The sequence below is a fragment of the Lutzomyia longipalpis genome, chromosome 1 (assembly GCF_024334085.1).
Source record: "Lutzomyia longipalpis isolate SR_M1_2022 chromosome 1, ASM2433408v1".
Taxonomy (NCBI): Eukaryota; Metazoa; Arthropoda; class Insecta; order Diptera; family Psychodidae; genus Lutzomyia; species Lutzomyia longipalpis.
Window position 1 is genome coordinate 26,158,802 of NC_074707.1, and position 13,709 is coordinate 26,172,510.

The 13,709-nt window shown below is 33.9% G+C and overlaps 1 protein-coding gene across 10 annotated transcripts in view; it reads left to right on the forward strand.

Annotated features, from left to right (window-relative positions):
* Positions 1-13,709, forward strand: part of LOC129797524 (ecdysone receptor) — a 91,652-nt gene that overhangs the window by 45,844 nt on the left and 32,099 nt on the right. For 9 of the 10 annotated variants that reach the window (XM_055840195.1, XM_055840205.1, XM_055840202.1 and 6 more), the window contains exons 3-4: positions 9,649-10,233; positions 10,308-10,474. In XM_055840195.1, coding sequence (XP_055696170.1) covers positions 9,947-10,233; positions 10,308-10,474 — 454 coding nt within the window. In that variant the 5' untranslated portion in view covers positions 9,649-9,946. Of the gene's footprint in view, positions 1-9,551; positions 9,575-9,648; positions 10,234-10,307; positions 10,475-13,709 lie in introns of those variants that run through there. The other variant, XM_055840198.1, reaches the window with a different exon arrangement.

The window sequence follows — 13,709 nt, forward strand, 5'->3', positions numbered from 1 at the left end:
TAGTAATGAATGTAAAATAAAGCGACCACAAAACTAAATGAATGAGAGAGGGTGAACGGGGCAATGAATTGGGGACTGCCTCAATGTTAAATTTGTTTGCCGACTTGTACATCGGCGTTATTATCGCACAAATATATGCAGTAATACTATATTGCTCTTTGTGGTGAGTGTGAAAAATGTTGCACAACATTTTCTCGTGCTTCGTGTTGAAATGGGCAATGAAAGGGGTAATATACTGATCAAAAAATTCCCTCCATTGTACACCTTCTGTTGCAGTTTTCCAAATATTCGTATTTTTTCGTTTATATGTACTTAAAACTCTTAAAAGAAGTTTTTTAAAAATAATTTTTGGTCCTTATAATGTAAAACTTTATTAAAAATATTAGGTACCATTAAAATACTTCAACCCCTGATATCTTCTTATAAAGCTGCGAAAATTTTGTTTGTCTGTGGCACATGAACTCCTCCGAAATGGCTGGGCCGATCATGATGAAATTTGGTATGGGGGTAGAGGCGATCAATATGAGTTGCAAAGGCTATATGGGATTCCGCCTCAACCCCCCTTTATAACGCCCCCACAGAAAAATTGATTTTTTTCCATTTTCCACCTTTTGAAGGGTCAGATAATGGGATTTTTCGGAGTCCGGATTATTCATCCCCCTACTAATATACGCCCCCCTTTTATAACTTCAAATGGGGTTTGCTCACACGTGATTGGGGGCTCGGGTTGACTAGTATTTATAATATTTACGAAAGTATTTGTATTTTAATTCTTGTTTTATTTGCACTTTGTAATGTAGCAACAACTTATTGAAATACTAATTTTGTATTAAGTCTTCAAAAATTCAGTTTCAGTTCGTAAAAGATTTTTTCTTGTTTTTTTAGTTTGTTTAGGTTTAGATCTTAACAGCTATTTTACTATATGTATGTATGTCTCTCTATATCCTGACTAATTGTGAAACACATTTTCCTCTATACATAATTAGTATTTACAATGATTAGTGTGTTAGAACTAGAATGTGTAAGAATGAAGGTCGAAAACCGTGCCCTTCCACACTATAGAAACTACAACCCGATTGAAATCCGCACAACATACAATAAGAATTGAAAGAAATTTTCATTTTATGCACTTCAAAACATTTTTAAAATTGATACATTTCTTTTGAAACGAAGTGCTTTCAAATGTTTCTTATATTAATTGATAATAAGCATCAGCTGTCGTAATACAAAAAGTTCCACAACATAATATATCACTTTTTTTTATTCATTCATTCAACACTATCAACATGATCTATGTGCGGATATAAGGTGGTGAGAAATGTGTTAAGATTAAAGAATCTAAATTATATTAAATGTCCTTTAGCTTTCTCATGATAAATAAGATTAACACAGTGACGGTGTTTAATGGCAGTAAACTATATATAGGGGAGAGCGGGGCTAATAAAGTCACTTAAGGGTTTGAAAAAGGCTTAAAATATCATATTTCCTATCTAGATAGAACAAAATGATCTTAGAAAGAGTTGTAGGGCAAGAAATATCCTAAAGAATTGGACTATACATTTCGCTTTATCTGTTTGGGAAATATGATATTTTGAGCTTTTTCTAAACCCTTAAGTGATTTTTTTAACCCCGCTCTCCCCTATATATACATATATGTATGTATATAACATACTGAAGAATATTTCTTCATGTATTTGTAGGTACATATGTATGTATATAAGCCATACACTTTAATTTAAGTAAGTATATAGAGTAATACAACCAACAATAAATTGAATTGCACGTCAAGTGCATTGCGTGCCACAGTCGACACATAAAATACATTTGGAATAGTATAATATAAAAAACTACCTACAGCAAGAAAGATGTGAACATACGATCAAGATGAATAGCAGAATGAGAAGCAAGACAATTTTGTTTTCTCATGTGTCAAATGCTTGTACTTGTGGCACTGTTGTATATTATTGCATCTGGTCGTATTTAAATGTCATATAGCACATGCATTGGTCGATAGGGAAATCAACAAATAAGGGTGCGATAACCTCTGGCAATGGTTAATTTCACGCTCAACTTTCCTATTGGATCGCATTGAAATTCAACCTACACCAATTACTAAATAAAATATATACACATTCTTAGGTGTTGGTGTTTACAGAGAGTGAGAAAAATAATCTCGCAGTAAAAAGGATGTTTTGTGCTATAAAGTGTTTACAGTGCATCATTTGCTAATATATCTGAAAATTGTGTAGAATGTGTGAAAGCTACCTATACATAATGCACTGTAGCGTACGAAACTATGTTTGGAAGAGATATTATAAATAGCACAATGAAAATAAAGCTTATTTTTTGATAATTTGAAAATATGTATAGAGAAAACTGCGGACATAGACATCTGGCGTGAGAATATTGAGGGTGGGTTGAATTTATCCAACACAGAAGTTTTCAAAGTATAAATATTTACTTTAGGTAATTTTAGGCCCAAAGACTGGCTTTGTTTTTTATACATACTCTCTTTTCTGGAGATACCCGCTGAAATGCATCTTATTTTGTAGTAGTAGTGAGCTTTTAAGAATTATCATCATCGTAGTATGTACAGGGTGGCCAGGAAATTAGGGCATGATTTTAACCGCGAATAACTTTTGATTGGATTGAGATTTCCGGAAACTTCTGCCGCCAAAAGATGCGTAAACTCAAAAAGTTTTATTTGCTTTTTATTTCAAGTCGATATCTTAAAAATTGGAGCCGCTAGAGCAAAAAATGTAAAAGTTAACATTTGTATGGAAAACGATGAAATATTCTGGATTTCATGTCTGTTGATTTTCTCAAAATCCATTAAAAAGTTCCAAAGATCATTAAACAATTGAATATTTGACTAAATTTGAATTAAAGAAGCCTTTCCTGACCTTATGCGACTAAATATTCAAACATTTTAAGAATATTTTTGAGTTAAAGCAGATATTGCCATCATGGGCAATTCAGCGTTAATTTGACATGAAAAGCAGTATATTTTTCATCAACAAAACGCTTCTCTTCACGTTTTTTGCTCTAGCGGCTCCAATTTTTAAGATATCGACTTGAAATAAAAAGCAAATAAAACTTTTTGAGTTTAAGCACCTTTTGGTGGCAGAAGTTTTCAGATATCTCAATCCAAGCAAAAGTTATTCGCGGTTAAAATCATGCCCTAATTTCCTGGCCACCCTGTACAAGTACATGATATATTTTAGATTAGATTAGATTTTTTTTCTTCAAACTATATGAATGAGTATAGATACTTTCTGTTGTTGTAAAAGTTCAGTATATTCTGGGTATATGGATCTGGAAGGAATCCAACAGCCGTACAAATTTAAAGTGATGAAGAAGAAGAAAAGTAAAGTAAATATTAGATTTTTTAACGGATTTTACCTTAGCTAGTCGGTTTATGATATTCCTCCCATGCAGCACATATTAAGAATGCTTTCCATGTCACACTGTTCAGTCTTTATCACGATAAATATGGTTTATGAATTGTTGCATGCAATCTATTGCAAACATTTACTGCTGTGTGTCGTGGAAAATTGAAAATACTTCTGGGATGGTTTTCTATTTCGATGAACGCCCTTGAGAATGAAATACATAATTTTTCTATATTATCTCGATCAACTTTTTCACTATCCCTATTACATTTGCTATATCAAATTTTCTTGAAATGATGTATTTGAGATTGCAGAGAAGTTATGCATTCCAAGGATCATTCCTAGAAGGAAACTATGTGTTGTTTCAATTGTACGAGAAAAGGGTTAATTTTATAAAAATGTCATTTGTCAGATAAGTTGTTGTTTATGTGAAGCAAAAGAGGTAAGCGGGTTTCACTGAAAGAAAAGATCACCCGTCTGTGAATTAAATGCAGTATGAAATTAAGAGTAATCTATTTCGCATGAATGCAGTATCAAGGTTAATAGAATTGTATGCAACTGTTTGAAATGTAGATTATTAACCCTGCAATGTAGTGTATAGTCTACCTACAGGGTTTATTTATAGTCATTTTCCCGTTTTTGTTTATACATAAAATTATATTTTCATATTAATTTATTTGAAAAAAAAAAATTGGAAAAAAAGAAACCTGAACCTATTACCTATCTATTAATTTTACTCATAGAAAATATATTAAATACTACTAATTTATTTCATTTTTAAATTTAACCTACAATACAATATAATTACCATGAATATATGTATTGTACATATTTTGAATGTATAATATATACGGCGCTGATTGCATCTGAATAGTGTTTATAAAACAATGTTTGAAGAATCGGTCGTCATCCTTTACAGTATTTTTGAATTCAATTTATTGGCAGACATCCAGGAAATAGTCGTCATGGCTTTCTTTTCAAATGTTCAGTGACTTTTCGCTTAATGAATATCTGTAGATATTTTCATATGAAATGCCTAAGAAAAATTGTTAATATTTAACTTTTGTAAAATATTAAACTGTTATAATACATGTGGGATAACCAAGTTGTGGTTAATTAATTATGAGGTTAGGCGATTTCAGTATCATTTTTTTATATCTGATTTTCAGTGGACCTATCTATCATGTTTTTAGCAAAGGATATAAAAATCAAAAATTGTAAAAGATATGCTGGAAAGAAGATACTGAATGCAGTATTATTAATTTCATTGGAATGAATAAATCAATTTTTTTTAAAAGACCTTTAATAGTATTAGAATGAAATTTTAATATAATATCTCGCAGAAAGAGATAGATTCAGTGATTCAGTGATAAAAGTATCATTTGTGTGGATGATAAATGATTTTTTTGTAAAAAATCACCAACAGAAAATCCATCTGTATGACCTTGATTCAAGTCCGACAGTCACGCCATTGCACTTTAGTATCAATAAAGTGCTAGATGTAAATGTACAATTAGTTTACTGAGAGGAGATGGTACATGCATGGATCGGAATAGTGGTACCAATAAAATGGTACTACACGGAGGCAAATTTAATGGATGCAAGTGAAATGAATGTGTAGGCGGTCAGACATTTAACCATTTATCCGACTTTCTATGTATATTTTGAATCAATTTATAATGAGTACATACATATTTGATTGTGCCATGAGAGAATGTCTGTGTGAGAGAGAGCGCAGGGAGCTCTGCTTGATCGTATATCTTGTATGTGTGGGTGTGGGGGAATGTGCATTCGAGTGTTTTGTCGGCAACAAAATGAAAATTGATAAGGAGTTGCTCAATTGGGCATAGCGTCAAGGTCAGTCACTTATGATGTCGGGTACGAGATCACTGCGCGATCATGAAGTGCGCCCTAGCACATCGCCGCCCTCTCTTCCTGTGCGGATCACGCTGGCTGTATTCACATTTTAAATGATTGCATTACGTGGCATAATGGCAGTAATTATAGTTATGTAGCGATGTGAATAAGTCACATCGTGGGCCTGCCTGTGATAAATAAAAGAGTGATTGCAAGTGAGCATGAATGCACGTTGCTTTAGTATGATGGAAAAAAAAATCAAAGATCCCGTCGCGAACCGTATAATATGCAGTCATGGTCATTTAGTCGTAACTCTGGTGATCACACTGTGCTCATGGCAAAAACACTCCCACGCATGGAAGGACGCAAATGCGATACATTGGAGGATTCTTGGCAGTTTTATACATATAGGTAGAGTCAATTCGTCAATTCTGCAATACATGTCAGAATGATTGATCGATAGGCAAAATAACTCATCTTACTAAATTAATTACTTACGGTGATCACACTAAGACGCTTATTTTTCTCCATTATTGCTCTAAATCTTTGCATTGTCTTATTATTTTCTTGCGCTATCAAATCTTTTAGGATTATTTTTTTTTGAAAAAGCTATCATGATATTCCTTCGGCAGCTTTATTTAACTAGAAAAGTTTTTTTTATAATTAAAAGGAAGATGTAAAATGGAAAACCAACCGCCTTAATTTTAATGTGGAATGGCGAAAATAGGAAAATATAATTGTATGCAGAGCGTCATGTACAGTTTATGGAATCGAATACATTTATCAGAATATTGCAATTATAGTTATCACTGGGGAATGCCACATACAGTAAAAATTTGAAGGTAATTCATCGTGAAAGAATGAACTTTTTAAATGAGTCCATGCTGTGTATAAGTGAAACAGAATGAAAGACAATGACGTCAAAATGATCACGAGACTAGCCCATTTCCTATATTTTTCTTTCATTCACAACTATTCCTCATTCAGGATCGATAGTTCCTTGCTCTTTCTATTGTATTATTTTGATTTTAATAATCATCCATGGGGAAAAGAGAGGTATTAAGGCAGATTAACATCAACGTAATTTCCTAAAAAATGTCTTGGAAAACAGCAACCACATCTTTTTTAAACCCTTTAATTTCATTACTCCATTAAGTATTAATTCTATAGGGGAATCAACAGGGATGATGACACCCTCTACATCAAATAAGTAAATTAAAAAAATCACTCCATTAATTAGAACTGTTTAAAAAAAAATGACAGGAAATTATTGGTGTGGCTGTATGCGTAGCTATTATAAATGCATTCCTAAACACAACACTTCCGGTTGCCATAATCAAATCGTCGTGGTGTCTTCGTTCCCTATTACTCCTATTTATATATGCTTTGATGCACTATATGTATAAATTTTAAATACTGTATATGCACTTTTACACATACATATGTATATATACACATATATAGCAGTAGATTGATACGCCTTATGTACAATTTGTTATATCCATTTTTAAGTTAGTCTTAGGATCTGGATTTAACGGGATGAGACTTCATTTTTGGCTCCATAACCAGGACTTTCACACAATTATTATGTAAATTATGAATTGAATGTGTCGTTTTTAAATTTTGTATTGCTTGCATGTTTGCAGTGTAGGGTTCTATGCTCTGATCAGAGCTTTGACCTTCTTGATTTTCATAAAGTTAAAGTTCACCGTATGAAATAAAACATCTTTTAAAAGGGTAAAATATATAGAAGTTTGAATTTTTCTTTATTCAGAGCTAACAATATGTTTCTTCGTTGAATAGAATTTATAAATTAATTTATTCTAAAGTAAGTACATTACCTATATTACTATATCATGATTTTTTATTGCATTCCATTCTATTTCAAAGCATCGTTTCAAATGAAAGTGACAATTCCCGGTATTATGAAACTTGTTGGGTGTTGTAGAATGAAGAAAATTCTATTTTAGGCCTCGCATGTGCAATGTATTCTCTCTTTCGAATGCAATAAAAACCTAAACATCGTACTGAAGTGAAAATGGCAGAATTGTGAAATTCTTCGCTCTGTGTACTTTCTAATGTCCTTGATACTTAACTAAAAGGTCACATTGGCGAGAGCAAATAACGCTGCTGTGCAACGTTATTTCAAAGATAATGTTTAACTTATACATACAACTACCATACTATCTTGTGAAATAATCAAGCGTAGCAAATTTTGAGATAGAATTTGCAATCTCTTCTTTTCTTCAATATAGTGGCGAGTAAACTGAATTTTGGTGATTTATTAACTTGTTATCATTTAGTCAATGTGGTAGTGATTGAATATTGTTGAGATTTTTTTTTACAAGTCTAATATTTTCTCTATTACCTATTATTTTCCCTAATATGTATATTTTATATACGTATATGTGTCTAATCCATATAGACTAAAGGAATAATTGTTTGTTGAACTGGAATGTTGAAGTCAAAGTGACCGCCTTGGTTAATCTTTGATGGATAAAAATAATCCTATGGGAAGTAAGATTTGAGACTAAGGGAGGAGATAAATACGAATTGAATTGGGGTAAAATCTTGTAGGGCTTTGGTTGTATTTATGTTGTGTGCGAATGAATATTGTAAGTTAAGCGTGGATGTGCTGTATCAAAGTGCGTGGATCGATAGCAGACAGGTAGGGGTATGGGGCCAGACAGTTTTGGCGGATATTTTTGGGGGCGGCTGCTGAACTGTATGAAATTTCGTGCAGATATGTCTGGTCTCTTTCGCTCCGTTCAGCTCCACGCAGCATGGCTCAATAATTTGATGGTAGGCAGTAAAAGGAACAGAGATGGATGTTTTGAGAGAGTAGATGAAATGGGGGAGAAAGAGTGCTTACAAGGGATGTGCGTGGTAGAAAATCACATTAGGGAGGGTGCTGAATGGAGCCAACCAAGGAGAGTCCCAGATGACGTGGAGGTTACTGCTGGTGGTGAAATATAGCTGTGGGAATAAATGAAAAGGGTTAGGCCTAGGCGAACGCACATCGGATTTTGCCCTTTCGCTATATTTACCGAAATGGGTGGGGTTTAATACATAGATTTATCGTTTAGGACATACACTGATATAATACACCATGTATACAGTATATCCATCAGCTAATATTTTCTCAACACTGTTTTCCTTACGGCTTTTACCCTTTTTGCCACATTAGGAATCTTCTTGTTCTCGTATATGTTTGGTATTATATCTATAATATTTTATATTTCTTAAATTGAATGAAATGTTATGTCAATATATTTTTTGTGTGTTTTCGTTGTGGAGATTTGGGAAAGGTCGAACAATGACATCTACCCGAAAAGTGGGCAAGATCACTTTCAAATGTGCAAATATTGGCCCAAAGCAAAATTTCCCTGTATGAGGAGACGAAAGCTCCAATGCCATAGTGTGGTGACCTGTGACCCCGGCCCAGTGTTATTCGCCGGCCTTTACCTCATTCCTAGTCAGTGTTAATGATGGCGGACCGGGAGAGCGGCTACTGCGAGCACTCGGGAAAGACACTGAAGAATATTTCGATGTCGCCAGATTCTTGCGCAGCAGCACCAGCAGCTGCATTGACCTACTTTTCTCACCAGACTTCCATACTTTTACCATACTCTACACACACAACTCACGCTCAACCTGAATGTGTGGGCAAGCTTTCCGTAGCAGAACATTTCACTTTACTTTCAGTCTCCATTTCACTTCTCACACCCATTGTGATGCTTCTTCGAGTTCGGTAATATGTATATACATATGTACGTGTATACAATTTTCATGAAGCTAAGATAGCGAGGGGTGGGTGTGCAGATAGAAGAGTTCACTATTGGCGTCGTCAACACAGCGCCACCTCTAACGACGCCAACGAAACAAATTCGGGCTAATAGATGTTACTAATGAAGGTCGCGAGTTGGTGGAGGTATCACGATGCAGAACCTCATTTTGCATGGTGCTCTCAAAAACAGAAACGAAATTGTTTCAAGATAGAGAGACCCGATATGGTTTATCTCCTTCAATGGGGATCATGGTTATGGTGGCATACTTTTTTTTCGAGAACAAACACTCTCCACACATTCATCTAGGACTTTGATAAAATGGTGAGATACGATGGTTGGTGAGGTAGTCTCTGCTGAGGAAAAATCTTGTCATTGCAATATAGCGCCATTTTTTGCATCTGGGATGAACTTTTCAATTTCTCTCTCAAACGAGACGCATGTGCCGCTGCTCTTTTATGACGGTGCTTGCAAGTTCGATCCATATTTGCCGTTGTGGTGGTGAGAGCGGCACAAACTCTAGTGAATGACATTGCCAGGGTGCATTTTCTTACGTCACACTGTTTTTTTTTTCATATAGGTTTAATAACTTTTTTTTATCTTTTTTGTTACAGAACTGAATTAAAAGTGGATGAATCGACACGAGCAGCATGTGTTCGGAAAATTTGGAAACTTCAGCAAATCCCTATTTGAAATTAGGTGATTCCATTTCTAGTGGAGAAGGCAAATTGGTACAGAGTGTTGCTAATTAACACAAAAAAGTAGGGGGATAGTAATTAAAAAAAAAAACGGAGGAAAATTAAACTTTAAATTTGCACAGCAAACGTGTGAAATACGTTGGCTAAATTGAAAAAGAAACATTTTGATTATTACATCCCAGTCCCATACTACCTCCAGGAGGTTACAAATAGGATGTATCGTGTAAATTTAGTCAACCAAGTACCACCTCAACCTTCAGGAGCATCTCAGCAGCAGCTCGTTGGGGTGCTGAATCAAATGGATGCGGGAGGGGGTGGAAGCAATGGTGTTATGTTGGGTTTGACGGGGAATAGTGGTAGCACTTCAGCAACCAACATAGGTAGTGAGGATGCAATAATGACTGCTGTTAAAGTAGAGCCAATACAACATGAAACTGCCTCCACAAGTTCAACAACCAACGGTCACGTGGTCTACACAACGAAACGACCCCGTATGGAAGGGTAAGCTCATATCTATTTTTAAACACCCCTGTCGTTATAGTATCGACATTTTTCTTTCTCTCTCTCTTCTACAGAGACGATTGGTTATCTTCACCTAGTCCGGGTAGTGTACCCAGTTCAGCACCACCCCTTAGTCCATCCCCAGGTTCACAGAGTCATAACTATAACAATATTTCCAACGGGTATCCCTCGCCAATGTCGACGGGCAGCTACGATCCCTACAGTCCAAATGGCAAAATAGGTAAGAGCTAATCTACTGTTTCGCCTACTTCTTTGATATTAGAAAATTAAAAATTCAATTTGTTGTATTTAAAAGTCAAACTCCACCACAAAACTTTACTAGCATTTATAAAAGTTATAATTGAAAATATTTTTGAAAGCCATTTTCTAATATGTACGTAAATACATATAACAAAGTTCTTTTTGGGGTACTTGATGATATCTTGAGCTTTTCTTTAAAAAAAAAATATTTTATATTTTTCCTTGATAACAGAAAAATAAATTAAAATTATTACATCGATTTTAAGAGCAAAAAAAAATCGAACATTTTATACATTTCCTGCAACAAATACACTCATGAGAATACCGTGTAATGACAACTTTACCAGTTTTCTACCATTATATTATAATGAAAATAAAGGAAATATTACGCGAAAGTTAATAATTGTAAAGAACCTGAAAATTTCCACACCCAATGGAAAACTTTGTATAATCTTAATAAAAGCTTTTGTACGTAGTGTTTCTAGCATGGGCACACTCGTGCTGTTATAAACAAAACAGCGAAACACTAGCGTCTCGGCTAAATGTTGTAAGACATAAAGCTCATCTGTCAACCGTATCACTCATCCCGCTATAGTTAATTGCATTTTTTCAAAATTATTTTGAACGTCAGGATTTAAAAAAAATAGTATATTTTTGACAATAAAAATGCAAGTGCGCAAATGGCAATATCTACATTTAATTATAAAATTTCCGTTAAAAATCAGCAACATGAAAGAAAATAAACTTTTATTATTTTATTTTATACTAGTCAAACCGAGCCCCCAATCACGTGTGAGCAAACTCCATTTTAAGCTATAAAAGGGGGGAGTATATAAGTAGCGGGGATGAATAATCCGGACTCCAAAAAATCCCATTATCTGACCCTTCAAAAGGTGGAAAATGGAAAAAAATCAATTTTTCTGTGGGGGCGCTATAAAGGGGGGTTGGGGCGGAATCCCATATAGCCTTTGCAACTCATATTGATCGCCTCTACCCCCATACCAAATTTCATCAAGATCGGCCCAGCCGTTTCAGAGGAGTTCATGTGCCACAGACAAACATTTCAGCTTTATATATTAAAAAAATAAAATGATCAATTAGATTTGAAAATATGGTTCAGAGAACTGAATGTTGTTGTATTCTGTTTAGGTTTTGGACTAAATTTATGAGAATGGACATAACATAATCAGTATAAATTATTGAATACAAGAAGAATTACTTGGGACAAGGAAGCCTTTGTATGGGGGATAAATGTATACCTATTATTAAGAACCTGTTCTTCATCCTAGTATGTAGTAGTTATTGTTTTATAGCGTCCATGTTTTATGTATATTGTAATTTAAGCTGTAAAATTCTTTATTATCATACACGTTCTTCACAAACTAGAAAACTTAATGTAAAATGTTTTGTACATTCAATTTAAAGTTTAATATAATAAAAAAATCTCAAGGAAGTTCTATGACTTTGTAAGGTGTAAAATATACATACATACATATATATACCTTTAAAAGAAGTAAAACTAAGGATCTTTTTAGTTCGCCAATAATCTAGAATATAAGAATTCAATACAGTCAGTATGTTTAGATATCTCATGAGGAAATCATAAAATGTATTGTTAAATAAATTTCACTCCCATCTCCCATCACACACAATTCATATATCGTCTTTGCTTGAAGCAAAATAATATTCACATACAGAACATCTGGCCATCATCAGATGGTTAATATGAACTTGACCTTATACGCTTCCAGTGTGTGAATATTTTCATTCAATTTTATCCTAAAAAAATAACACTGCAGTGGTGAGTAGTATCTAGTTGAGTAAAAAACATAACAATAATTAAAGAAAAAACGAATTTATGGTAGAAAAGGGCAGAAAGAGGGTCCTTCCGGTGGTGCATAATTGCTCATAAACACAAAAATGTTTTTTTTTTTTTTTTGCCACCCTCCCACCCGAATTAGAAAGTCTGTAGTCAAAGGGGACTACTAGACTGCAGTCTTAAGGCACACCGGTAGCCTCATAGGGAGATTCTGTTCCGTTTCAGGAAATCTGCGATTCCCATCAGCGGTCCCAATCTCCTTTGTTCAATGGCTAGTGCCACGATGTCCCTAGAACAAGGACTATCACAGACTTCACTACACGCAATAACAAGCACCTCTCTCCCACTAACATACTTAGGACAGATAAACAGCACATGATTAACATCTTTATATATGTAAATTACAAACATCACATAACATACTCTCCACTATACTAAACCTGGCCAAATGGGCATTAATCCTGAAATGGTTGCTTATGATCCTGTTGATAAAGTATATTTTTTCTTTACCAACATTCTCCAACCCTAGAAACCATGGATTTCTCCTGCATTCCGGTAAAATTGAAAAGGCAAGACACAAAAATGTGTATCTAGTTATTATTGTTTGATTACCTTTTATTGATTTTTTTAATAAGCGAGGAAACGTAACATTTTTATGGCTATAACTTGAAGAAACGTAAAAATCTTTGATATGGATATTGAATTTCCTTTTGATAAATGATAAATGACTCTTTAGGATTTAAAGAAATTTACAGAATAAATTAAATAACAGTGCGACTGTACGATAAAAACTCTTTTGGCTATTATTACAAATACTTAGTTGACGGTTACAGAAATTTAGTTGGTATACCACGTACATGGATTTTTATTTTTCTAATTAAGAAATATAGAGCATGTTGCAATTTACAAATTATCTCACCTTAAGAAGATGTAATCAAAGGAGATAAATTTATTATTCAAAATTAAAAAGTGACAAAGTTTTGAAAATATGAGCTAAACATGAGGTGTCCCTGTACTAGATTTTATTCTACAGAAATGCGTATAATAATTTGCATATGAAAACATCCTTTGCCATGTTGTCTTCACAGTCTAATAATCACAAGTTTGTGCTCTTTGCGCATGCTAAAATTGCTGTCGGCTCGTATAAAAATGTTGACTTGTCATCATCTTCAGGCTTTTTTCTTGAAATTGATGTACGTTTAATCGATGTATGTTTTATTTTTCAAATATTGTATAGATAAATATTGTTACAAAGCCCAAAAATATTTCAGTATCCTTAAACGGAAAATATACCTACATCATATGTATAAAATTGGTATTGAAACCAATAGAGATAGAGATAGACTAAGAGAGATTAATATATGAGTGTGCGGAAGAAGCTGCATGTACTAAGGAA